This window comes from Gekko japonicus, unplaced genomic scaffold (assembly GCF_001447785.1).
Source record: "Gekko japonicus isolate JY-2015 unplaced genomic scaffold, Gekko_japonicus_V1.1 scaffold20, whole genome shotgun sequence".
NCBI classification, from domain to species: domain Eukaryota; kingdom Metazoa; phylum Chordata; class Lepidosauria; order Squamata; family Gekkonidae; genus Gekko; species Gekko japonicus.
The window spans coordinates 3030596-3055630 of NW_015169172.1; the positions used below are offsets into that span (position 1 = coordinate 3030596).

The window sequence follows — 25035 nt, forward strand, 5'->3', positions numbered from 1 at the left end:
GTCATAAGGCCACACACCCCGCCCCCAACGGTCCGGGCTGCCACCGGCGGCCTTACAGCTCCACTGCCGAGCCCCATGAGGGGCCCGGCAGTAGACGTGCAAGGTCGGCGGGAGTGCAAGGAAACCCTGTGAAGGCCCTCCCTGGCCCCAGGCAGGCAGGGGTGGGGAGAGGCAGGGAGGAAGCAACTTACCCCCCCTCTTCTCCTGCCTCCTCCTGGCTGAATGAGGGCTGGAAGCGGGGCGGCCAGAAGCAGGGGGCGGGGCTTTGTCATGTGCCCCGCCCCCGTACCTCACCCGGGGGAACTGCGATCCCCCACGATTCCCCCCGAAATGACCTCTGACTCTGAGGTAAAATCAGTACACACAGAGACTTTAGTTCTTATGTTTCAGGCTAATGTTTCTTAAGCTATTCACAGTTACTTAAATCCTGGGCTCATTTCCTGCCGGAGTGCACAGGAGCGACGGTCTGGCAGTTAGGAGGGGGCACATGCAGCAAGCCTGGCCCCCTGCTCCCAGCAGCCCCCCCTTGCATTTCCCAGTTGAGTGTTGTCACGAGCTGGCCCTCGAGCTGCTCCATCACTGTTTGGGCCGCATGCCAGCCCTGGTGTGGCACCTCTGCAAGGCGGGCCCCAGCAAGGCCTGCAAGGAGCTCCTCCCCGGCCTCCTGTGCCTCCTTGACCTCTTCCTGCACCTCTGCCCCACCACCATCCTGGCCCCCTACCTGCCCTAGACCATGTGCATCCTCTGCACCACCCTCCTCGACCTACGAGCAGCCACTTTCCTGCACTTGCCAGCCATCCCGCCAGGTAAGCTAGGTGGAGAGAGGAGGGCGGGCAGGCAGACTCGCTCAAGAGCACCCAGCTCCTTGCAACCACTTGGAGTGGGGGCAAAGAAGTCGGGGCATTGGAGAGCCAGGGGAGGGGGGAATGGTGGTGCCTAAACGGGGAGGGGCTCTGCTTTCAGCTCGGGGCCCCTGAGGGCCTCAGCCTCACCAGCTTACCAGGTGAACCGAAGGGCATGGAAGCTATCAGAAAAGGCGCAGGGCAAGGGAGAGGGTGACAACCACCCTTACTTGACTCCCAAGCTGTCTAGGAATGGAGACCTTTTTGGGGTGCAGCCTGACTGGTGGGTGTTGCCTTCTTACACACTTCTGGTGTGGCATATGCAGGGCTCTTTTCGTAGCAGGAACTCCTTTGCATATTAGGCAACACACCCTAATGTAGCCAATCCTCCAAGAGCTTACAGAGTTCTTCTTACAGGGGCTACTGTAAGCTCTTGGAGGATTGGCTACATTAGGGGTGAGTCACCTAATATGCAAAGGAGTTCCTGCTACAAAAAGAGCCCTGGCCGCATATGCAAATAAGTTATGCTAATGAGTTATGCTAATGTGCTCCTGCACCTCTTTTTCTCCGAAATGACCCTCACTTAAATCTTTATGCTGAGAGGCTTTTGTTCCAGTAAGTGATGGGCATGAACTGGGAAAATGGTAGTTCGTGGTGGTTCATGGTTCATTTGATTACATGACCCATGAACTTTCATGAACTTTTCCTGTTTCCCAAACCAGTCCATGGTTCATTTGGTTTGTGAGTTTGGGAGGTGGTAGAACAGCCCCATCATGAGTTAAAGATGCCAAACTCACAGGGAGTCTTCAGCAGGCTCTCCTCCACCCATCTACCAAGTCTGGCAAAGATTGGGTTTAGGATGTCTTATAGCCTCCCAAAGCAGGTGCCCCAGGAAAGCTCAGCTCTAGCCTCCCCTTAAATCAGCCATGCACCAAGCAATTCTTCTTAACTTGCTCTCACATCACAACTCCTCACTCTTCCTGCTGCAAAGTGAAAGTCAGGATGTGGTGTGTGTGTACATCCTGACTTTCAATCTGCTACCATAGAGCAGAATGGGAGCTCCATGGTCAGCTCCCAGAGCTGCCAATCAAGCTACGGACAACTGCTATGGGTGTTTCTAGGGCTCTCCCCAAGTCCACCCCCAGAGTTGCCCAGGAATTGATTGAATTGATGCCACGCTGTCTGGAGAACAAATTGCTCCAACAAACCTAACAAACCTCCACAGAAAAAAGGTGGTTTTGTGTACAACCAAACAAACCAATTCAAAATGAACCACAAACCAGCCTGGTTCATGCTCAAACTGCAGTTTGTTTCTCGGTTTGGGCCCATCCCTAGTTCCAGTGTTTTCCCAAACACTCTAATAAACTTTCTTTGAGTATTCTCTGACTCCTTTGGTTTCCAGAAGGCTGGGACACTCTTCTCTTGAAACACTAGTAATCATGAGTTTTTAACTTACTCTTAAGGTTTCTACAGGAAGTTTCTAACCACACCAGATCAGGGATCTCTCCACTCTTCAGAGCTAATTCCCTGTTAGACTGGGTAGGGTAATTCTCCTCTCACTAGAAAATGTATCACCTTTATTTGGCCTGAATGGGACTCTTTGCCTACTTCCCAACTTCCTTGCCAACTTTCCTCCAGTTCTCCATCTGTGTTAAACTGCTTTCAGCTAAGGATGAAATCAGACTCAACTCAGTCAAGGGAGAAATCTGACTGACTGTCTCCTCAGTATGCAGCTCTCAAGTCTTTCTCTGCTCAGCTGATGCTAACCAATAAGGTTGCTTGGAGCAGCCTGTCACTCAAGGCTCGCTGTTTCTGTGAAAAATTAACCTTTCACAGTCCTTTGCTCTGTTTGTACAGTACTTCGAAGCTTCTAAAACGTACAGTCCATCACACCACCTGTGCTCAGCTTTAGTCATACAAAGTCTGTAAACTGAAATAAAGAATCTTCCAGTCTATAGAAGATAATGTCTTATTATATTTATTTACTATGGTGAAGATACACAAATCACCAGAAATTTGTTTGTTTTTGCTGTAACTGTGGCTCAAGTCTTCAGCAGTGGAAACTACGGTCGATTTCAGGCAGGGAGTTTGCCCCGATATAGGTGCATGTGAGGAATGTTTCACAACTGGATTAAATGGGCCATTCACACAGGCACATCTGTCTGGCGTTCCCCAGCCGTACTCAACCTGTCTTGTAACGCTTCACTCCCGAGTTTAAAAGCTACCTGATGAAAGTGGTAGCAAACCCTGGAAAGTGCGATTATCCCGCATCCATCCCGCACCAACAAAGTGTGAATGCCAAAAGCCGCATTTTTCTTATGCACTCATGCGCATGAGCACATATCTCCGGATTACAAAAAAAAGAAAGCCACGCCTTACAGCTGTGCCTCCAGGCCAACAGTGTGAATGCTCCCTTGTGCCTCCTCCAGATATGCTCCCCCATCAGTGTGAACGGGAAAACCCGGAACAGTTTGTTCCGGGTCTTTTTTGCCACGACTCCCTCCCACTTCAGACTGCCTGTCTGAACTCAACCTATGTGAAGAACAAATGAAACATCAATTGCAGATGTGCAGACAATATCCCAAAATTGATTTTAATTAATAATTAAATTTGCTGAGCAAGAGATCTTCCACAGAGAGTGACCATGAATAGCAGGAGAGTTTATATCTTGGACTAATGTTTGATTAGTGCACAAGTTCTGCTTCACAGTAGAAGGGAAGTTTTCTCTTCTTAGGTCATCCCTTTTTACCCCATTCCCAATCCATGTTTCCTTGGCCTTGTCCAACAAAGGAGATCCACAAGCAGAAACAATCTACTTAGGGTAAAACTACGCATTGGCCCCGTTCACACGGCGAATTTGCCCCGCAGGAGGGACGGCTTGCCTGCGGATTAAAGCTGCATGATCATACCTGAACATCTGGGAAACGACGCACTCCCGTCTCTAACCCGCTGCTTCGGCCTGAAGACGCGGATTTAAAAGCTACCGGGAACCATGTACTAGTTTCCCGATAATGTGCAGCGCGTGCGGGCGTCTGATCAGGAAGCGGTGGTAGCCCATCGCAACCAGCACCCATCAGCTTCCCACACATGCACACAAATGCCTTGCTGCTGTGTTGCTTAGCATGGTGTGATTGGCTGTCGGATGCTTGGGCACGGAGCCTCAGGAGAAGGTGAGATAGCGCTACTGCGCGTCTTTTTGCTCCGGCTCAAAAAGCCTCCCGTCCCCTGCGGACCGGGGCCATTATTGTTTTTAAAGAGTAGGATCCTGGGTCCAACTCATGTTCCCCACAGCCACAGAGAAGCTCAGAAATAGCTTCTTTAAAAGAGAGAGGGAGCCCAAACAGGCTCAGAATTGCACCATGGGGGAAGGAAGGGCTTCTCCCCTCCTCAACCGTTCTCCCATCACGGGGAGTTATTTCCCTGATTTTGCTGCTCTATGTGGAGTATCTGTGCACACAGAGCAGCACAACCTTCATGAACAGCTTGAAAGTTCATGGAAAGTTTGTACCCCTTGTTGCCCTATAAGGCTCTTATGGCGCTCTTATGAACTCATAAGTGATAAACACCTGAACTTTGCTAGTTATGTGCAAAAGGGACTGAACTGTAAGATGACTCCAAAGAAGGAAGCCTTCCTGTGAGATGATGTGGCTATGGTTCCTATATGTTACCAACCCTCTTACCTGCAGTAAGATGGACCAGTTCCCTAGCCATGTATAGCACTGAAAAGCCAGTCAGGTGCCATGTTAGGGCAGAAGACAGGGGACTCAAAATCCATGAAGAATCCTCTTTCTTGCACATAGGCAACATTCTCTTATCCCACCTAATACACCACCTAGTCGAAACTACAGCCATAAAGACAACCAGGGAACAGTGGCTCTGGTCACATGAGTCATAATCCCATCAGGTGCCACTGTCCAGACTAATTAGGCCCAACATTGTCCACCCCCTTAGACCTTTGACCCCAGTGCCAGTCAGCATGTTTTCGAGGATGGACCAGCAGGAGGTGTACCAAGAGAAGTGGCCAAGCCTAGCCCACCCCTCAAGCTCCTTATAAAAGAGGGCACCCAGCACCAGCTCGCTTGCTTGCATTCTCTCTCTTGACCCCCTCCTACCCTCACCCTAAGCTTCCAACTCCTGGTTGCGCAGCCAGAGTCTCCTTGTGCCTCTGCCAGTTCAGGACATGATTTCCCCCCCAAAAAAACCCCCATAGTCCCCCTCCTTCTTCTGAGGTTCGCTCCTTCTGACTGCGGACATGTAAAGTATTGCCCATCAACAGAACACCCTGCTAATGCAAATGTGCTATTTCCTTCTATCTATATTTCCTAGATGCTGTATAATTGTGTGTGTGCTTGTGTTGGTGTATGTTTGAAATACTTCCAGTAAACAAAACCATCTTATTCTGACGTCAATCTCAGCATCTATTTTGGTGTGTCTGGAAGAAGCGGGACCTCTGTATACATCAGTGCTTGTTCCCTTATTCACCTATTGCCTTGTGTAAGATCATAATTCCCCATAATTCATGGCAATTTGGCTAACACAGTCACCCTGCTACAAACTTGACTTTGCGAAGCACAAACCAGCCAAATCTCACCACAAACTTTAGTTCATGAGCTGGTTTATGCCGATCCCTAATCTCCTCCCTGTGGTCTCAAAGTCATGCATTGCTGAAGTTTATGATAAATATTAGAGGGATAAGGAATTTCAGAGAATGTCTCCAAAACTCACAGCAAGCTGTTTCCTTCCTTTCAGCTTCTCATAAATCTGGAAGCTGAAGACTTGCACCTGTGTAGTGCTCTCTGCTGCCAATGTTCTGAGGCAGTGTGCAGGTGCAACCCTTCTCCTCTGCCTGTGTGGGAAGATTTTAGGAACTAAGGACCTTCTTAAAAAATCAAGATTTTCCTGCATACCCAGAGGGTACCACTGCTATCCAGAAACTCACTCTGCCTGAACCTGTTTCAACAGTTAGCAAGTCTACACATTAATACAGCTATTAATAACAGCATCAGCATTTATTGGCAGGCTGATGCATGGCTGAACAGACTGAAGACTGACTGCTGTCTTGGAATTTGAAATTTCTGTTTTAGACCTTTTGAAACATTATCTCTGTTGCACAGGGCAACATTTATGTAAAGTCTCTTCAACAATAAAAGAATAAGTCAGTTACAATTAGTAGCCACAGACTTAATTCAAACACAATAGTCTAATATTGAAATGGGTGGTGTAAAATATTTCGAGCACTCACTTTCTGCTTATATCTATAAATAACTAAATCAAACTGATAAACCTGTTGTTAAAGAATGGATGTCTGTAGGTAACTTGTGAATAAGGTCTTGTACAACCCTTGTTACTTAACAAAGCATGAAACAGAAGTAAAACCTAGTACTGCCCTATAAGTCTTTTAACACATTTCCATAATACAGAGGATCTCATTAGTTTTAAAACAAAATAGGCCGGCCACAGGCTTTTGTTTTGTATTTTTTGATTTCCATATCTAGCAAAACTATTTTAACAAAATACTTTTCTTATATAAAAAAATTCCTCCATGGGGAGACATAACTGTTTTTCAAAGTCTTGGCAGGTTTCCCTTGTTGTCAGTGTAGGATTATTGTCCTACATACACTTTCACAGTCCTGATTAAGTGTCCTTCCTTCTCATGTTTACTCTCTAAGGCACAGCATGAGCCATTTTCAAGCTGGTTGTTCTATGGTGCTGCAGCCCTGAACAGAAAAAAACATGTGGGTGGTTGAATCACTCAAAACGCCCTTGTTATTGCTGAAGTACTTCAGCAATAGCTGATCATATGCAAGCCATTTGGTTTGATACATTAGTGTTCTCAAGGCCATTTTTTACCTGCATAGCCAGCATAACCTCAGTTTGAGAAACCATAAACTTTCTTCTGCATGGAGTTTCTATAAAAGCATAGTTTGAACACCAGGCTTCTCTCCATTCTGTTTTGGTTTAAGTGCAGAATTTATCATGGAAAAGCTATGTTTCATTGAGTAAACATGTAAAGATAAGAATTTTGTGCAGTAGCAGTTTAATATGCCAGTCACATCTATCAGCTGTGCTGTGATCAGTCATACACTGGATGTACTATGTAAAATTGAGCCAGCAAGGTCTATGTGACAGCTCATCTTGATCACTGATATAATCACAAAGTGCCAGAAGTATTAGCAACCCTGGGCTAGCCCACACCACCCTGTTCTGATAGGGTTGCCAAATGGGCCCGGGGGGTGGGGAATGCCCCGCTTTGGAGGGCCAATTTCCGATGTGACGGAATTCAGCCCCAGGGGGAACCCCGCCCCCCGAAGCTGCGTCGCCAAAGGTGACGCACGACATAAGGCATGTTGGGAGTGTGGCCAATGTTCCCTCTAAGCTGTGGAGTCCTGTGAGCAAAAATTCTACTTTGTGAGCTACAGCATTAAAATTGTGAGCAGGCAGGTGATTTGGCTACTGCATAAATTAGTTTGCTCTGGACTGGAGCCATCGTTCCTGAGCTAAGACAACAATGTGTGAGCCGGAGGCTAAAAAATTGTGAGCTAGCTCATACCAACTCAGCTTAGAGGGAACACTGGGCGTGGCCCAGATCGTCGGGGGGAAACCATATGGTTTTTTCCCCCGACGATCTTGGGCACGCCCCCAACGTGCTACGTCGCGCGTCACTTCCGTCGACGTTCCGGCGGCGCGTGCCCAGCCAGCTCCCGGAGCGAGAAGACGCTCCCGCGCCGGTAAGTGGATTAAATTTGGCAACCCTATGTTCTGAGTATGTAGCACAGCCCAAATTCCTATTTCCCGCTGTACTGAAACTGAAGTTCTTGTAAATGTTAGCTAAATATTACCAACACCCCCTTCCCCATTTAAGAAAACAAATATTTAAAATGGGAATTCACAACAGCAACTTGCAGCAATGTGTGTCATGAAAAAAAGTACAGACAATATAATAAAAGGACAACATTACAAGGTCCTTCTGAAAATTTGTTATATATTCTATAGCACAAAAAGAGTGATTGTTCCATAAAAGCAAAGAGTGATTTTGAGAAAGGGCACATAGTTTACTCAGGGGCAATCACTGAGATTTTAATTGCCATGCAAAACCAATACATTCAGTTCTCAATGCGGCCAAATTTGTAGATAATTCAAACTTGGAGACAGAAGTCATGAATAGACAAAACAGCTCTTACTACAAACCTGAGAAAAACCCTAGGGTTGAGAAAAATCTGTAATCTTAAAAACACACACACACACACATTTGGGGGTTAAAATCAACCAAATTAATACCACCAGTGCCTGTACTTTTAAGAAAGGAGATCCCAGTGGCTGTTATGGAGGTTGGTAGGCAACCACAACAGTATTGCTGTTTTCTTTTTTTTAATGTAATATTTTTAATTGGTTTTATAAGCTATATCCTATATTCTAAAGGTAAGGGTACAGGGGAAAACCTATCACTAACTTATGACAAGAATATTTGTAAGCCGACACAGGCCTACATCACTCCTGCAATAATATTGGTATTATGATAAATATAGAATTATAAAAGCAGAGAGATCAAACTTCTATCGATTAAAGCTTATTTATGCTTAAATCAAGTAATATTGTAATCCAGGAAGGAAAAAAATGTTTATCTCTTGGGCTTCTTCTTCACTTTTGAAGTTTTGGGCACTGCTGCTGCTCCTTTCTAAAACTCTTATGTTGAACTGCTGGCATCACTTGAAGAATTATCCGCTTCTTCCTCACTGGGTTCCTCTCCTTCCAGATTAGGGTCCTCATCTTTTCAAAAAGTTTTTGCCTTTTGGACAGAGTCAATTTTAACTTTCTTGTCATTGTATTTGAACACGATTCCTTCTGAGAAGCTCCATCTGTAGGTTATTGCTTTGTCTTGTAGGAAAATAATTGTCTTTATATTGTTGTCTTCATTTCTGGATCTGAAATGGAATGTCTTTCAGAATTTTCATTTCTTCTTCATTGATTTTAAGTGTTTTTCCCACAGTAGCTTTTAAAACATTGTCTCCTATTGTTCTCTTTGAGAATTTAATGTAAATTTAGCCAGGCAGTTTATTTTTTCTTATAAAATCAGGGTAGGTATGGTATTCCAAGTCCATGTCACTTTGTAGATCTTCCTGTTTAAGGTCTGAAATTGAAGCTATCGCTCCACTTATTGTTGTTTTTATGTCTTCCCTCTTCTGTTCAGAAACTCCTTGGAAGCGTAGAACATGCATAGATTTATCAAGTTGAAGTTGAAGTAGTTGATTTTTATCCATATTTCTTTCCTTCTTAACTTCTTTTAATTGTTGCTTAATATCAATAGTCCTTGTTTCAACTTTCTCAATCCTTTTATCTGTCTTATTGGCTCTTTTTTCCATTTGGGTAAGTTGCTTTTGAACGGAATCCAGCTTGGTATTAATTGTAGACATTTGGTCCAGCAGAGGGTGCAGTGCTGCAGCAAGCATATTGGGAAAGTCTGCAGCCGCTTCCTGTGGGTGACTGGGAGTCATTGGTGTAGTAGTTCCTGGTAGAAGTTTCTTTTCCGCTGCCATTCTCCTCACCCTCCCAGCCACTTGTTTATAATGAAGAAAAGTTTTAGTTTTAAATTAAAGTTTCTCTGAAGTCCACGTTCTTGGGCTTAAAATACAGCTTTCAAGTCTCGAGCGGTAAGTTTAATTCCTTCTTCCCTTTTTGTACCGCTTAAAGACTGCTCCATTTTGGGGGGGGGTCTCCAACCCTTCCCCACACGCCATTCTTTCTCCAGTCCATCTAGCAAGCCGAGACTTCTTCGCTTATACAGAAGTTTGATTAACTCACTGTTTAGACGAGTTTGATTATTGCCGGGTTTATTTTCGCTTATTTTCTTGTCTGCTCGTCCGGAGGTCGGCTCTCGTCGCCATACTGGCTCCACGGCAGCAGGACCTCTTGGGGACAGGCAAGCCTCAAATCCCTCGGATGTCACCTTGGGAGAGGTTTATCCCAGCTCCCCAGGCTGAGAGTCTCCTACAGAGACTCTATGGGGGTCTGGAACCAGCCAAGACCCCTCCTGATCACCTCGGCTTGACACGTCGCCATTGGAGGGTCGATGGGACATGTCCAAGAGCAAGCCACCATAAACCGGAAACCTACAGTATTGCCAGTTTTCAAGCCCTGGTGTCTGAGAGTAAAAGGCAGGAGGAAGGGGCAGGGCTTTTTCCAGAGCTGTTTTGGCCTTTCAGAGAATACTCAAGGCCTGGGGCCAGCAGCTACCAGTGGGTGACTTGCTACCATACAACTTGCATGACTCACCCAGGCCTGGCTGCTTGATAGTATTCAACAGCAGTCACCCCACAAAAGCCATTGTGGTTCAGTGGTTAGATTTTCACACTAGCATCTTGGAGGCCCAAGATCAAACCTCCACTCTGCCATGGAAGTTCACTACACGACCCTGGGCAAGTCACTCTCCCTCTGCCTAACCTAACTCACAGGGTTGTTGTGATTATAAAGTTGAGGAAAGGAGCATGATATAAGCTACTTTGGGACCCCATTGTGGAGAGCATAAATAAAGTCAATAACTAATAAATACAGCTGAATATGGTGGACAGAAAAAAATGTAGGTTGGTGGGTAGGATGGAGACAAGGAAACAGGGAAATGGGAAAGAATATGAGTGCTGCCACAAAGAGAGAAAGAGGAAATGGGGAGGGACATACAGGTGCCCCCCAAAGTCCTTGCAGTTTCTCCACTGTGCAACTGGGCCCAATCCAGCCGGCACCATACAACTGGGCCATAGTTTTCTTGAGTGAAGGCTGCCAGGGGGAGGGAAGGAAGGAAAGCTGAAAACAGGGAGGTAGATAGTGGTAGCCTGGCTGGTGGGTGTAAAGGAGACAAGGAAGCAGGAAAAAGGGTGGAGCTAATGGGGCTTTTGGGGAAGGGAAAGGGCAAATACTGGGGGAGGAGAAAATGAGATGCCCCCCACATGAGGGAGAACTAAGCCCAGGTAATGGCATTGCCATAGCAGTTACATAAACTTTGCTTTGTTTTGCATGGACAAAGATTAGATCCTGAAACAGCCATGAAACTGTTGGACTTTAATAAAGTTGTAAAATTCATGTTTCCTTGGATCAGATTTTGGATAAACAGAATTTAAAAAAAATCTAACTCAGCAGTTTGGCTTCAACCTGCACTCTTCTGTTGGCAAGTAGAAATAGTATGTTGTTCCAATTGCCACTTTCCCCTTTGTCCTATTAAGAAAAAACAGCTGTGGTGCTCATTGGCCATTGTTGGTTTGTTTTAATTACATGTACTAATGAATACCATGTCACTATTATGTAATTTTCTTTTGGAGTTTTGTAAAAGAACATTATTAACCAATATATTTCAGTGGAAAACTTATAAATGATTAGAAAAAAGGATGACACATATTTGGTTGCTGGGGATACCTTAGGTCACATCCTAGGTATTTACAGCTTCTTCTGAACAATCTGAGGGCCGTCTGGAGAAATTAGGAACAGTTGTTGAGTCCCTGGAACACAGTGAATCCAAACCTCTGCCTAAATGAAGTCACTTTCCTATGTGAGGACAAACATTGGACCTATTTGTGGCCTGCGGTCAGTACCAAATAGCTCTAGAGCAGCTTCATACCATCCCCAAATGCCAATCTAAATTCCTTGTGTTCCTTGGTGTAAAACTGATTTTGAGCATTGTGTTATCAAAGAGAATGTGTCATTATGTTAATAAATAAATTGATATTTTCTCCCTCGTCCTAAGCAAGTCTACAGCTAAACAGAGCCTCATACGTTCAATAAAAGTTTAGAAACTTATTTGTAAGGACTACAAATGCTGCATCAGAACCAGGGCTTTTTTTGTAGAAAAAGCCCAGCAGGAACTCATTAGCATAATAAGCCACACCTGACAGCAGAAACTCATTAGCATATTAGGCTACACCTCCATGCCTTCCTTTGGCTTGCCTGGGTGCCCCACAGCTGCGGGGAGCCTGGGAAAGCCAGCCCTTGGACTGGCCGGGCAAGGCACAGGGAGGCATTTAAATGCCTCCCCGATCCTTCCAGGGGCCCCCCTGGCCCACCAGCCTCAGAGTCACCAGGGGGGGAGTCCTCTCCAGGCCTTTCCTCTGTAGCCACGCATGCGCAGAGGTTATGGCTGTAGGTGTGGGCATGGCCAACTCAGAAGCCAGCCAGAACTCCATTCCTGTGCATTCCTGCCCAAAAATAGCCCTGGGTACAGGGAGCATGGGCCTCCTCCTGTGTCTCCCCTGCCAATCTGTCACCTGAAACAGCTGCTTGGGCGACATGGGCATTGAACTGGCCCTTGTAGGAATGGAGATAAAGCACATCACGTTCTTTGGACCTCTACAGAAACATCATTTCATCCAGGCATTCATTAGTATTTCGGCAGCTGTCCATCCATAATGCTGGCTCATCCATGAAGTTCTGCCCCTTCACTTGGAAGGAAGCGCTGCTACCTCCAATGAGATCGACTCCTGCTGAGCATCCATAGGAATAACCAGTCCAATTAGTCCTTGCTTGTGCCACTCCTTTGGCTAAAATCCCACCTAGCATCCACCAGGGACCGAATATTCGTGGAGCAAGTCCAGTTCACAGCAATCTGATCTTGTAGCAGGAATGGGGTCCTGCCCAAAAATAGCCCTGATCAGAACTATATATTTGTATGATTGAGTTTACTGCGTTTTACTCCTATGTGTAGCCTATAGCCTTAATCATATGAAATCATTACATCACCATCCACTGTTTCTAATTGAAAGCTCGAGGCTGTACAACTTATCTATTATATGGTCAGTATTTGTGCAAATCAACTAATATGGTCATGGGAGATAAAAAATGCCAGATCATCTCTACAGATCTGTCATGTCTTCAACATAACAGATTTATGCACAAAGTCAACTTTTACTCTTAAAACTTAAATATTTTACACTACTATATGAATTGGGGCTAAGGATCTAGACTAGTTTTATAAGCAGGGCTTTTTTTTGCAGGAAAAGTCCAGCATGAACTTATTAGCATAATAGGCCACACCCTGACAGTGCAGCTCATTAGCATATTAGGCCACATCTTCATGCCTCATGCCTTCCCTTGGCTTGCCCAGGCACCCTGTGGCTGCGGCGAGCCCGGGCAAGCCCTCCCATTTGAAGGGAAGGCAGCCGTTGGACAGGCTGGGGAAGGCACTGGAGGCATTTAAATGCCTCCCCGATCCTTCCAGGGGGGCCTTGGAGTCGCCAGGGGGGTCACTCTCCAGGCCTTCCCTCTGTAGCCATGCACGCAGAGGTTTTGGCTGTAGTGGGCGTGGCTAACTCTGAAGCCAGCCGGAACTCCATTCCTGTGCGTTCCTGCCCCAAAATACCCCTGTTTATAAGGATCTAGAGCAGCATTCTTGTATGCCATCCAATCTGGAAGACTAAGAAACAAAAGGTTTTCTGATGCTTCTAGATGGAAAGAACATGTTCTTTATATGCATTAATAGTTCAGCACTTTCAAGTGGCTGGCAAAACAAAACACCTCAGAAGTGCATATGGGATAAGCAACATGCAGAGATCAGTCATCATCAAAACTAAACAAATATAGAATTTTACTACAGAATTTTGCATTTAACAAAGACAAACATTGTACTCTTCAGAATATGTGGATCTGCAATAAAAATTTAAAATATCTCCAGTGGGGTTGCACTGGTTCAAACACTCCAACAATAACTGAAGGAACATGAAGTGTCTGACATCAATAAGATGATGTAGACGAAACTGACACTGAAAGGCCTAAAAGTAAAGGGTTGCACAAGCAGTATAATGATAGAACAGACCTTTGACCTGCCTAAAATAAAATGTGCAATTTCATAAAGGACAAAGATATACCAGAGGGGATATCTCTCCTGTGTTAACCATTTATTTCTAACACATAATTCTTCCATCTTTCCCATCTATAATTGAGAAACACAGAGAAAAACAACTTGCAATTAAATACTAAACTATAAAACCTGATAAAAGCTTAGAATTACAGAATGGAAATGTTTCAGGAAATTTCAAACTTGGCATAAATTATACTTACAATGAATATAAGAGATTAACTGTAAAGTCTTCAGTCAGATAAGATGATTTACTAGATAATCCCACAACACAAAACAACTCCTCTGAGTTTACTGCAGTCCAAAATTGAAGATTCCACATTGAATCTAAATAGGAAAGTTAAACATTATTCAAAATCTTCTTATAAACTAAGGCTACTGAACTACTACTACTACTACTACTACTACTACTAATAATAATAATAATAATAATAATAATAATAATGTAAAATACATTTCAAGGAAACTAATAGACAATTTATATATCCAGGTAAATAGCACAGCTGTTACACTGTGTATTATACTCATCTTAGTAGCAGCATAAAAATCGATAAAGAATCCACTTTTTTTTTAGGCTATAATTGTCAGGGTTTGGGTCTGATGAGTCTTCCTTAGAAGATGAAGATGTGATGGCACCTAACCTCATGAAGGTCAAAATCCTGCCAAGCTCTGTGTCTTCTGACTTCCAGGATCCATCAGAAGACAAGCAGCCATGGCTGCCAGTCATGAAGCTCAGATGACCCATAAACAGAAGGCAAAGTCAAGACTGGAGCTGCAATTGAACCTACTAATAAGATCCACCTCTCACCAAGGGATCCCACAATCATCTCCAGACCCCAGGAGTAAAGAAAATTGAAGACACAGGCGGAAGCTCAGGTCAGATAGAGGAGTGCTATAAGAAAAACCAGATCTACTGTGAGACTTTGCAGAATGCTGGACAGGGTCCTACTGTGTGCCCACAAACTTTGGCCCACTATTACAGCTGTCAGCACTACAAATAGTCTCACTTCTTTTCCAGAGATTGTGGAATCAACAGCTTTGATAGTGCTTGCTATGTTGACTATGCTTATGTAGACTTCTGCTTGGTTCTGGCCCCTTAACCTGAGGACAGAAATTTAAACATACCTGTTTTCTCAGAATGAAACCCAGGTACTGTTATTGACTGAGGCAATCTTTACTTTACACAGGCTTGACATCAAGCACCTAGCAGGCAGCAGGTGCTTCTAGATTTCTCAAATTAGCTCAGATGGTCCTCACCTCTCTAGCTGAGTTGCTTTGCATTATGATTCAGATACTATTTGGAAATTACCTTCTACAAGCATACCTATTTGTTGAGTAAATGCCTTGGTTTCCATCTCTGCAATGTATATAAAGCAACTAACATATGTATCAGTCCAGTGACAACACAAGTGATCTTCAGCCACCAATGCTGTGACATTTGCTTTAGTTGGATCAGGTTCCTCATTTGAAATAAGACTGTTTTCTGCAATTGCAACAGGCAAAGGAAAGCCAGAATTCTTCCCAGTTGGTTGACATGGTAATTGAAAGCTTTGTGGAGGAATCCGATATACCATGCAATGGGAAATTACCACTTGAAGAAAATCTACATGCACAAAAAGAAAAAGAAAGGATTCAAAGTTGAAGACTTCATTTTGGAGGGAGCATTTATTATCAGAAGACAAATTCCAGGCAAGAAACAAACATTCCCAAGTGCAAAATCATTAAAAAATGTGTCTATTGAGGCCTTTGGTGCTGCTTTTATCCCTTCTAGTTTTGTTATTTTTGTAATTTAGTTATTGGCCTAAGACTAAAACTTGAAGACCTTAATTCACATAGAAATACAAGGCTGGTAAATATTCTGACAATTGCTTGGATCCATGAGAATTTGGGTTTCTGTCAAAGGAACAGAGCATCCCCACCTCTTTCCTCCTGCTGCAACATAGAAAGTCCCTATGAGGAGATCAGGGCCCTATGAGGAGATCAGGGCCCATGCAGTTCCGCAGGGCCTGTAAAACGGAGCTCTTCCACCAGGCCTTTATGTAGGGGCCGCCACTACTATCATTGCCACCATTACCACCAACGGTGGCAACACCATCAGGATCAGAAATTATTGCCACCATTACCATCAACGGTGGCAACATTATTAAGATCAGAAATCATCCGGGTAGCCTAACAGTAAGGAGAACTGCGCTGCAATGAGACCAACGGGCTGGTTCGAACCACCTACTTGATAGTGGCGCCAAATGGGACCGATGGACAACACTATTATAACAACTGAGACCATCTTGTCAAGCAAGCACTTTATTGTAGTTAGTGATGTTGAAGTATTTTATTGCTATTTATCGTTATGTCATTATTGTTATATTTATGATTTTATTGTTTTACTGGTTTTATGCTGGGCTTATGCCCCTTGTAAGCCGCCCTGAGCCCGCGTGCGGGGAGGGCGGGGTAAAAATGCTTAAATAAATATAAATAAAATAAATAAATTCCCTCTGTAGCCATGCATGCAGATGTTTTGGCTGTAGGGGGCGTGGCCAACTCTGAAGCCAGCCAGAACTCCGCTCCTGTGCGTTCCGGCCCAAAAATAGCTCTGGTTTTCTCAAAAAACAACAACCCCACACTAATCTGGCTGCCAAAGCAGAGTAAACTCTCTGTGAGGGAACAACCAATAAGTAGTCAGGTACCAACTGGTTCAAAAGACCAACTGTAGTACAAAATCTGTGATAGGTTTTATTAGGTTTTAAACAGATTTTTAAAAAATGGTAATAGAAGACAGTTTACTATCTCTATGAAGACTTACATAAAGAAAACAGTATAGCAGCTACAGAAGAATAAATCTCTAGTAATGAAATCCCAAATCTTATGCAAAAGGAAACTATTTCATCTCATATCCACTGAGAAGGAGGGAAAGTTGTGCAGGTAACAGAGAACTCAATCTGCAGATTCTACCTAAAAATATCTAGAGCACTATTGCAGTCCATCAGATGAATATTCACTGTTCTTTAACAAGGCAGACACAGTGCCACGTTATGCTTAAGATTCATCAGCAGAAAGTAATTCCATGCAGTAGAGCCTGTTGATTGAACAGAATGTTAGCATCCAATCACAGCAAATAATCAGTATGACTGTATGCAAGCACACTGTATTCATCTAGTATTAAATTATAATTCCTCTTGGTTTTATACACACAAATGTCTAATTTGAAAACAATATGTTGTATATATAGGAGCAAGGACCATGGGATCAAATTATCATGGAAAAATTTACAAAATGTTTGGGATGGGGTTGTATACCTATCTCTTATCTTACTACCATCATTTACTTTTTTATGATAGTATTTTAGACTTCTGAGTTGTTAATACAATATGTATAGGATATATCATTCATTGTTCCTATGCACTGAACTTCTTACAATGCTTTGCAGTATTTTACAAGGGTTGCAGCTGCAATCCACATATTTGTCCACTGTATGAGTTTCTAAACATCTGCACAGCCTTCCTAAATTTCTCAACTTTTAATGCCCAACATTATCCTACAACTTTCTTGTTTCAATTGGAAATTTATATCTTAAACCAATTAACACTATTATTATGAGAATCACATATTTTACAGTAAGTGTCAAACACAGTGGCAGTTGACATTTACTTAAAATGTTGACAAATTTAGGAAGGCTGTGCAGATGATCAAAATCTCAAACAGTGGACATGCACTGCTTTGCATTTGTTCATACATTCAGCTAAGCAAAGTTTTATTACTGTGGCCTTTCTTTGTTCAACCAGCACCCTGCTTTTTGCAGTATTCCAAAGTATGTGAAAGACTCTTTGTTGATATTCAGCTCAATCCACAGAAATCCAGGGATGGTCACTGGCATGATTCTGCTCCTTTCTATTCACATTGTTCAACATGTGTGGTAACTCATGTAGTTTTGTGATAGAAACTGGCTGTAGTGAAAACAAATTAAATTGAATCATACTGTGTTGTGAATATCATGGCCTGAGTCCAAAACATTATGCAACTAATTCTGCTTTAGACTATTTCTCAGATATTACCCTCTGCATTACATTAAAAAAAAACGTTTTCTGAATCTAAGATGAATTTCAAAATAAGTTTGTAATGTGAAAGATGGTCTGCTGCCCAAAGGAGAAAAACTGGAAATCCCTTTAGGCAGGCCTAAACTTTGGCTTAAATTTTTAGATTCCAGCCACAATTCCCCCCGTTTTCTGGATGTATGCTGATATTTATGGTCAATTACATCTTCTGACCCACCCCATGTACTAGGATCAATGCTGCTACGCTGCCATAGTTACAAACAAACTTCAGTTAATCGAAAGATGTTTGTGATCTACATTTTAAGCTCATGTCCTGTAAGGTATAGAGAGATTCTATAGTACAAAACAGAAAGCAACTGCACCAAAATGGGGAACGTCATTAGGTCTGAGATTTAGACATGTCATCTGCAATTTTTTAAAACCCCAAAATAGGTAACTTACTCAACTGTAGAAATCTGATCAAAATATTATGCCAGCTCATCTTGGTCTGAACAGCAGATCTGAAAGACAAAAAAGTGTTAAAAATTGATATTGTATTGAAATGTACAGAAGTTGAATAAACTTCCAGAATTTATTATTTTCCTTAAAAAACTTACAGCTCTTAAAAATCACATATGATTTGGAAAAATAAAGAAATTCATTTTGTATTCACAAGTATTTTGACAAAGTTTTCAATATGTATATTATATTTAGAATATTGTTAGAACATTTCTTCTAACTAGTTAATTCTTCTCAGAAATGTTTATATGGGCAAGCAACTAATAGTGGTGGCAATAATCACTGTTGTACATAGGCAATCCCAAAGTTAAAACAGTGGTGGTAACATACCAACAATAATGAAAGAACATCACAAATAATTGCTACTAAAGTTTTATGTACAATTGGTGTAGCCAGCAATTTTTATGGGTATGGGTGTTCCAATGTGCTCAGAATTGTGGAGTTCCCTCCCCCCGCCCCATTAACTAAATAGTGTTGATATGTGCGTACATTATTTCACTGACATAAATCTGCTCATTCCAGTGAGGCAAGTGGTAACATACACAGAAACTCAATGACAGGATTCAGAGGTTTGTAGGCCTGTTGCATACAGAGTAGTTGAAGGGCTATTTAAACATCCTGCTTTTCTTCAGAAACCCCCTTTCCCAACTTGCTTTTGGTTCTTCTGGGGAAAACTGACTGATACAATATTTCACCAGCATTGCCCAAAGCAGTCTGGACTTGAGAGGGAACAGTGATTTCCAAGGAGAAACAGTCTGAGGATTAAATAGTTCCCCAGAACCATTTTTCTACTTTAAATCTCATCCCCAGTAGCTGCATGGTATAAAATAAAACAACTTTTTTCAATCACAGAACTAGAAGTAACATTCAGGTTGGTAGCTGTGTTGGTCTGTAACATGTAGTTCCTGTTAAAGGTAAAGGTTTCCTTGCCCAAAAGCCAGTCGAGTCCAACTCTAGGGTTACGGTGCTCATCTCTATTTCAAACCCGAAGAGCCAGCACTGTCCGAAGACATTTTCTGTGGTCATGTGGCCGGCATGACTAAACACCAAGGCGCATGGAACGCTGTTACCTTCCCAGCGAAGTGGTACCTATTTATCTACTTGCAATTTCTTGTTTTCGAACTGCTAGGTTGGCAGGAGCTGGAACTAGAGACAGGAGCTCACTCTGTCATGCGGCACCTGGGTCTCGAACTGCTGAACTACTGACCTTCCACAGCCTGCAGTTCAGCGTCTTAACCACTTGAGCCACCGCAGTTCCTGTTATATCTTAATAAATTTCAAGCCTCGTTGTAAAAGGCACAGTATCATTTTCTTCTGTTATCTGGATCATTAACTAAGATGTAATGAATGCAAACTTTTCCACAGGCTTACAAACAAAGACCAGCAAAATCGACAAGGATTACAGACCTGCTGTTTGCAGGTGCTTGTGCTACCCACAAGCAAAGCCATCTATAATAGTTTATGGGATGTATTTTGGTTCTCTGTCATGATTAGCAACCAGAGGACTGGATCCTAAGTTGTGTTAACAATGGTTCCACCAATGGAACAAGCATGCCCATTGGGGGAGGAACAGAGAGTGATTTCTGCTGCTTTCTCACCTCCCACTGCAGAATGACCCCCACACTGTTTCCAAGGATTCACTAAGGGTCTCATTACACAAGACACTAGATTCCAGTTGCACTGGGGGGAAACCAAACCCAATTCATGTCAGACATGTAACCAAAGACTCATCTTCAAAAGTACTTTCTGCCCCTGTTTCTAGTTGCCCTTTTCTGCATTTTTTCCAATGCTATAATATCTTTTTTGAGGTGTGGTGACCAGAACTGTACAAAGTACTCCAAATGAGGTTGCACCATCAATTTATACAGGGGCATTATGATACTGGCTGATTTGTTTTCAATTCCCTTCCTAATAATCCCCAGCATAGTGTTGGCCTTTTTTATTGCAGTCACACACTGTCTAGACATTTTCATTGAGTTATCAACTACAACTCCAAGATCTCTCTCTTGGTCAGTCTCTGCCAGTTCGGACCCCATCAATGTGTATTTATAGTTAGGATTTTTGGTTCCAATGTGCATCACCTTGCACTTGGCCACACTGAACCCCATTTGCCACACTGATGCCCACTCGCCCATCCTCAACAGATCCCCTTAGAGTGCTTCACAATCCTCCCTGGTTCTCACCACCCTGAACAACTTCGTGTCAGCTGCAAATTTAGCCATTTCACTGCTTACTCCCAACTCCAAATCATTAATAAACAAGTTAAAAAGCATCAGACCGAATACTGATCCCTGCAGTACCCCACTGCTTACCACCCTCCACTGAGAAAATTTCCCATTTATACTCACTCTCTGTTTCCTATTAATTAGCCAGTTTTTGATCCACAAGAGGACTTGTCCTTGTATCCCATGACTATTGAGCTTACTTAGGAGTCTTTGATGAGGAAACTTTATCAAACGCTTTCTGAAAGTCAAGGTAAACAACATCTATTGGGTCCCCATTGTCCACATGTTTGTTCACTCCCTCAAAAAATACTAATAGGTTCGTGAGACAAGATCTTCTCTTATAGAACCCATGCTGAGTCTGCCTCAATAGTTTTTGTTCATCAATGTGCCTACTAATTCTTTTCTTAATAATGGTTTCCACCAATTTGCCTGGTATCGACGTCAGACTGATTGGCCTGTAATTTCCCGGATCTCCTCTGGAACCCTTTTTAAAGATGGGAGTGACATTAGCTACTTTCCAGTCCTCAGGAATGGAGGCAGATTTTAATGAAAGATTACATATTTTTGTCAGAAGATCCACAAGTTCACATTTGAGTTCTTTCAGAACTCTCAGATCCAGGCCTGGTGATTTATCAGTTTTTAAGTTGTCTATCAGTCATAGGACCTCCTCTCTCGTCACCTCAATCTGACTCAGGTCTTTCAACACCCCTCCCGAAATCAGCGGTTCTGGAGTGGGCAAGCACTTCTCATCTTCAACAGTGAAGACAGAGGCAAAAAATGCATTTAGCTTCTCAGCCATGTCCCTATCATCCTTCAGTACTCCTTTGACCCCTTGGTCATCCAAGGGCCCCACTGCCTCCCTGGCTGGTTTCCTGCTTCTAATGTATTTGAAGAAAGTTTTATTGTTGGTCTTTATATTTTTTGCTATATGCTCCTCATATTCCCTTTTTGCCTGCCTGATCACAGACTTGCATTTTATTTGCCACAGCTTGTGTTCCCTTTTATTAAATAGAAAGAGTTAAAAACTCTCCCATGATGCTATGGGACTCATTTAACCCCATCCCACATTATTTAATGAAACACAGGCAGTCCAGTGATGGGTGTCCCACAGACATCCCACTTACTTTGTGATTTCTGTTCCTGTAATTTATCATGATACTCTAAAATGATGCTGTTTTTACACAGGCAAATTACAGAGACAGTAATTTTCAAAAGTACAATTTGCAGTTTTCCACACTCATCTCACTGTAATATTTAGTGGTTCTCACCTTGTGGAAGGCACCCCCATCCTTATTTAATATCCCTGACACTGGCAGTTGGGGGTGAGAACAGGGATATTCACAGATAATGGTGGCCTTCCACAAGAGAAGAGCTACTATTAAAGTAGTGTTTGTCTAGAATTCACAACTACATTTTCAGCAGCATATTCCAAGGTGAATGTAAAATGTGCTCAGATTCCAAATCTGGGGAGAGGAGATCAGTCCTAAAATCAGGTTGAGATGATGAAAGTAAGCTTGGAAGTCTATAACTTAATTTATGAAGAAATTCAGGGTTGCAGCCTCAGCATCATGAAGTCCAACACTTTGAACACTTCAGATTAAGTATGAATATGCATGTTTGCTATAGATAAGCTTGAAAACTAATGTGCCCTTTCTACTGCAGAAAGATTCCTTGAAATAATAAAACTTTTACAGAGAAAACAAGTTTGTCTCAGTTCCCTGGAGTTTCACAAAAGTTTCATCAATCATGCTGTCACTGACATATTCAAAACTTTTTAAAAAATCAAGAAATCCAACAGGAAGCAAAAACACAAGCCAAAGGGATTCTTTTATAAATACAAAGAACACTGTTTGTTTACTGAACCAAATTCAGAATTCTTTATTGCTTTAAGATGGATTCACTGAAATCATTTTATAGGATCAGTTGTGCAACTGGAAAAAGAAAACGGGTAAAATATGCAGAGGCCAAATCATACATGTCTACACAAGTACAATGTGTACAATTTCCTTTGGAATACTGGATGGCACATCACATAACTATACCCAATTATGTTGTCTGCATATCTGGTACGTCCAAAATCTGTAATATCTTCTTGTACTATTCAGCACGAAAGAAAAAGATACTTCAAAATCTGCACAATATTAAATGTAATACAACCAAGTGGAAAGTGTCTGTCTTCAAATTGATAAACAGATATGTCCCAATTTCTGCTAATTTCATGCTATAACCAAAGAAAAAGAAACAGGCTACCATTACAGCAAAAGTAGACATTTATAGTATCCTGAATTTTCAGCAGAACAGTCCATTTCTTAAGCACTGGACAAACAAACGAGAACTCCAGTGATATTATAGTTCAACTAACTCACGATGAAATTTCTCACAGCTTAAATAATCATGTATGGTTTGGTGCACAAGACATTGCACCAGAATACACTAATGGTTGGGGACAGAGAGTGGCGCTGGGTGGGGAAGTGTCCCTGAGGCACCTGCTGGTATGTGGGGTTCCTCAAGGGGCACCCCTGATGTTGTTCAGTATCTATATGTGCCTCTCACCCAGCTGGTGCAGTTTCAGACTGGGGTGCCATTTAGCTGAGGGTTTGGAGGTCATAGTGGGATGGTTAAAGCTGAGTCGGCTGAAGCTGAATCCAGGTAAGACAGAGGGGCTGGGTGGGGGGTGGGTCACAGTTGGGCTGCCAACTCCTGGCTCTTAATGGAGTGCCTTTCACCAGCACCAACAGTCAGGAGCCTGGGTGTGACTCTGGATGCTACCTTGTCAGTGAGGGCCCAGGTTGTGAAGGTTGCCAGGCTGGCATTTCTCCAACTGCGGCAGGTTTGGCAACTGGCTCCCTACCTGTCCCACTCTGACCTAGCCACGGTAATCCATGCAATGATCACCTCCAGAGAGATTACTGTAACTCACTCTATGTGGGCCTTCCCTTGAGGCTCACCCAGAAGGTCCAACTGGTCCAGAATGCGACGGTGTGGGTCCTTATCGGGACCCCCCAGATGGCACACATCCAACCTGTGCTGTGCAAGCTGCACTGGCTTCCAGTGGAGCACTGGAACAAGTTCAAGGTGCTGGTTCTGACCTTTAAGGCCCTTAGCAGTCAGAGACCCGCATACCATCAGGACCGCCTCTCTCAGTATGCCCCCAGTAGAGTGTTACTCTCAGGTAGCAAAAATCTCCTGGTGGTCCCTACCCTGAGAGAGAACTGGCTGTCTTCAACCACCTGATAGAACTCTCTGCCTGAGAACATCCATGCGCTGTGGGATTTATTACTTTTCCACAGGGATTGTAAGGCAGAGATGTTCCGCCAGGCATTTGGTTGAGGACAGCGACGGGACAGTAAGTCATCTGGTGCTCTCAGGTCTCCCGCTTCCCCCTCACCTGCTCTCCCCTTGGGAGGCCAGGGGAAGTTGCAATTTTCTGTCAAAATTCTTCTCCATCTTGGAATAGCCTGTTTTATTTATTGATTCTGTACTGTATTTTATTATTGTTTTTAGCTTAGTTATTATCTCATTCTGTTGTAAGCTGTCCTGAGCCCTGCTCACAGGAAAGGGTGGCCTAAAAGTCCAAATAATAAATAAATAAAGTAGTTCTTTTATGTCTTTGCAGATACTGTACTGTATATTTATTCTGGTTTGACACAAACTAACAGATAAGTTTCTCCTGCCTGTAACACTGCGAAAGATTCTATCCAGAGATAAAATATTTGGGGAAACAAAAAAGTAGACAACATAGGCAGGATTCAGGCACAACTGCAAACTATAGCTTTCAAAGCACAATAAGGCCCAAGGTTTGTAAGTCACTAAGCCATCAAACTGCGACTTGGTGTTATGTTAGAATAATCAAACCATGGTCTGAGTGATTGCTGTGCCCTTTACCAAAGAAAGAGCACCTAGGAATGAGCAGAACAGCAGCTCACACCAGCAGCATCACTAAACACTCCCTCCTAGAATCACAGAATCATAGAGTTGGAAGGGACCACCAAGGTCATAAGAACATAAGAGAACATAAGAGATGCCAATGTTGGATCAGGCTAAAGGCCCATCCAGTCCAACACTCTGTATCACACAGTGGCCAGAAATACCAGTGCCATCAGGAGGTCCACCAGTGGGGCCAGGACATTAGAAGCCCTCCCACTGTTGACCCCCCCAAGCACCAAGATGACAGGAGTTGACCCAATGATTTTGCCTGGAAGGTTTTTAAGACCATGGGGAGAAAGCCGGCACCTTTCCTTCTAAATAATCTAAGAATGACATTTGCACTTCTCTGTGCCAGGTTAGCTGATGAGGACAGATGTGCTGAGAATTTGGAATTATAAGAAAAGGTAATGCCTGATTTTAGTTTTAGCGAAATTAATAGATAGTAATTTGGTGTCACATTGCTCTTTAAATTTTATCACAGCTCGCTTCAGGCTAATCCTTGTCTGGGATAAAAGAACAGCATCGTCAGCATACATTAAGATTGGAATCTTTCTGCTACCTGAGAATGAGGGAGCATGAGTATCGACTGAATGAAGGCATGTGATTAAAGAGTTAACATAGATGTTAAATAAGAAGGGAGCCAAAAGGCAACCTTGCCTGAC

General features: G+C 43.1%; 1 protein-coding gene across 1 annotated transcript in view; it reads right to left on the minus strand.

The window, feature by feature from the left end:
- Window positions 1–23893, minus strand: part of LEPR (leptin receptor) — a 92700-nt gene extending 68807 nt beyond the window's left edge. The window contains exons 1-4 of the mRNA XM_015415786.1: window positions 23835–23893; window positions 18165–18223; window positions 14984–15277; window positions 13878–14001 (exon numbers count right to left, since the gene is read on the minus strand). Of these exons, the coding sequence (XP_015271272.1) occupies window positions 13878–14001; window positions 14984–15277; window positions 18165–18223; window positions 23835–23893 (536 nt within the window). The remainder of the gene's footprint in view (window positions 1–13877; window positions 14002–14983; window positions 15278–18164; window positions 18224–23834) is intronic.
- Between the last annotated feature and the right edge of the window lie 1142 nt (window positions 23894–25035).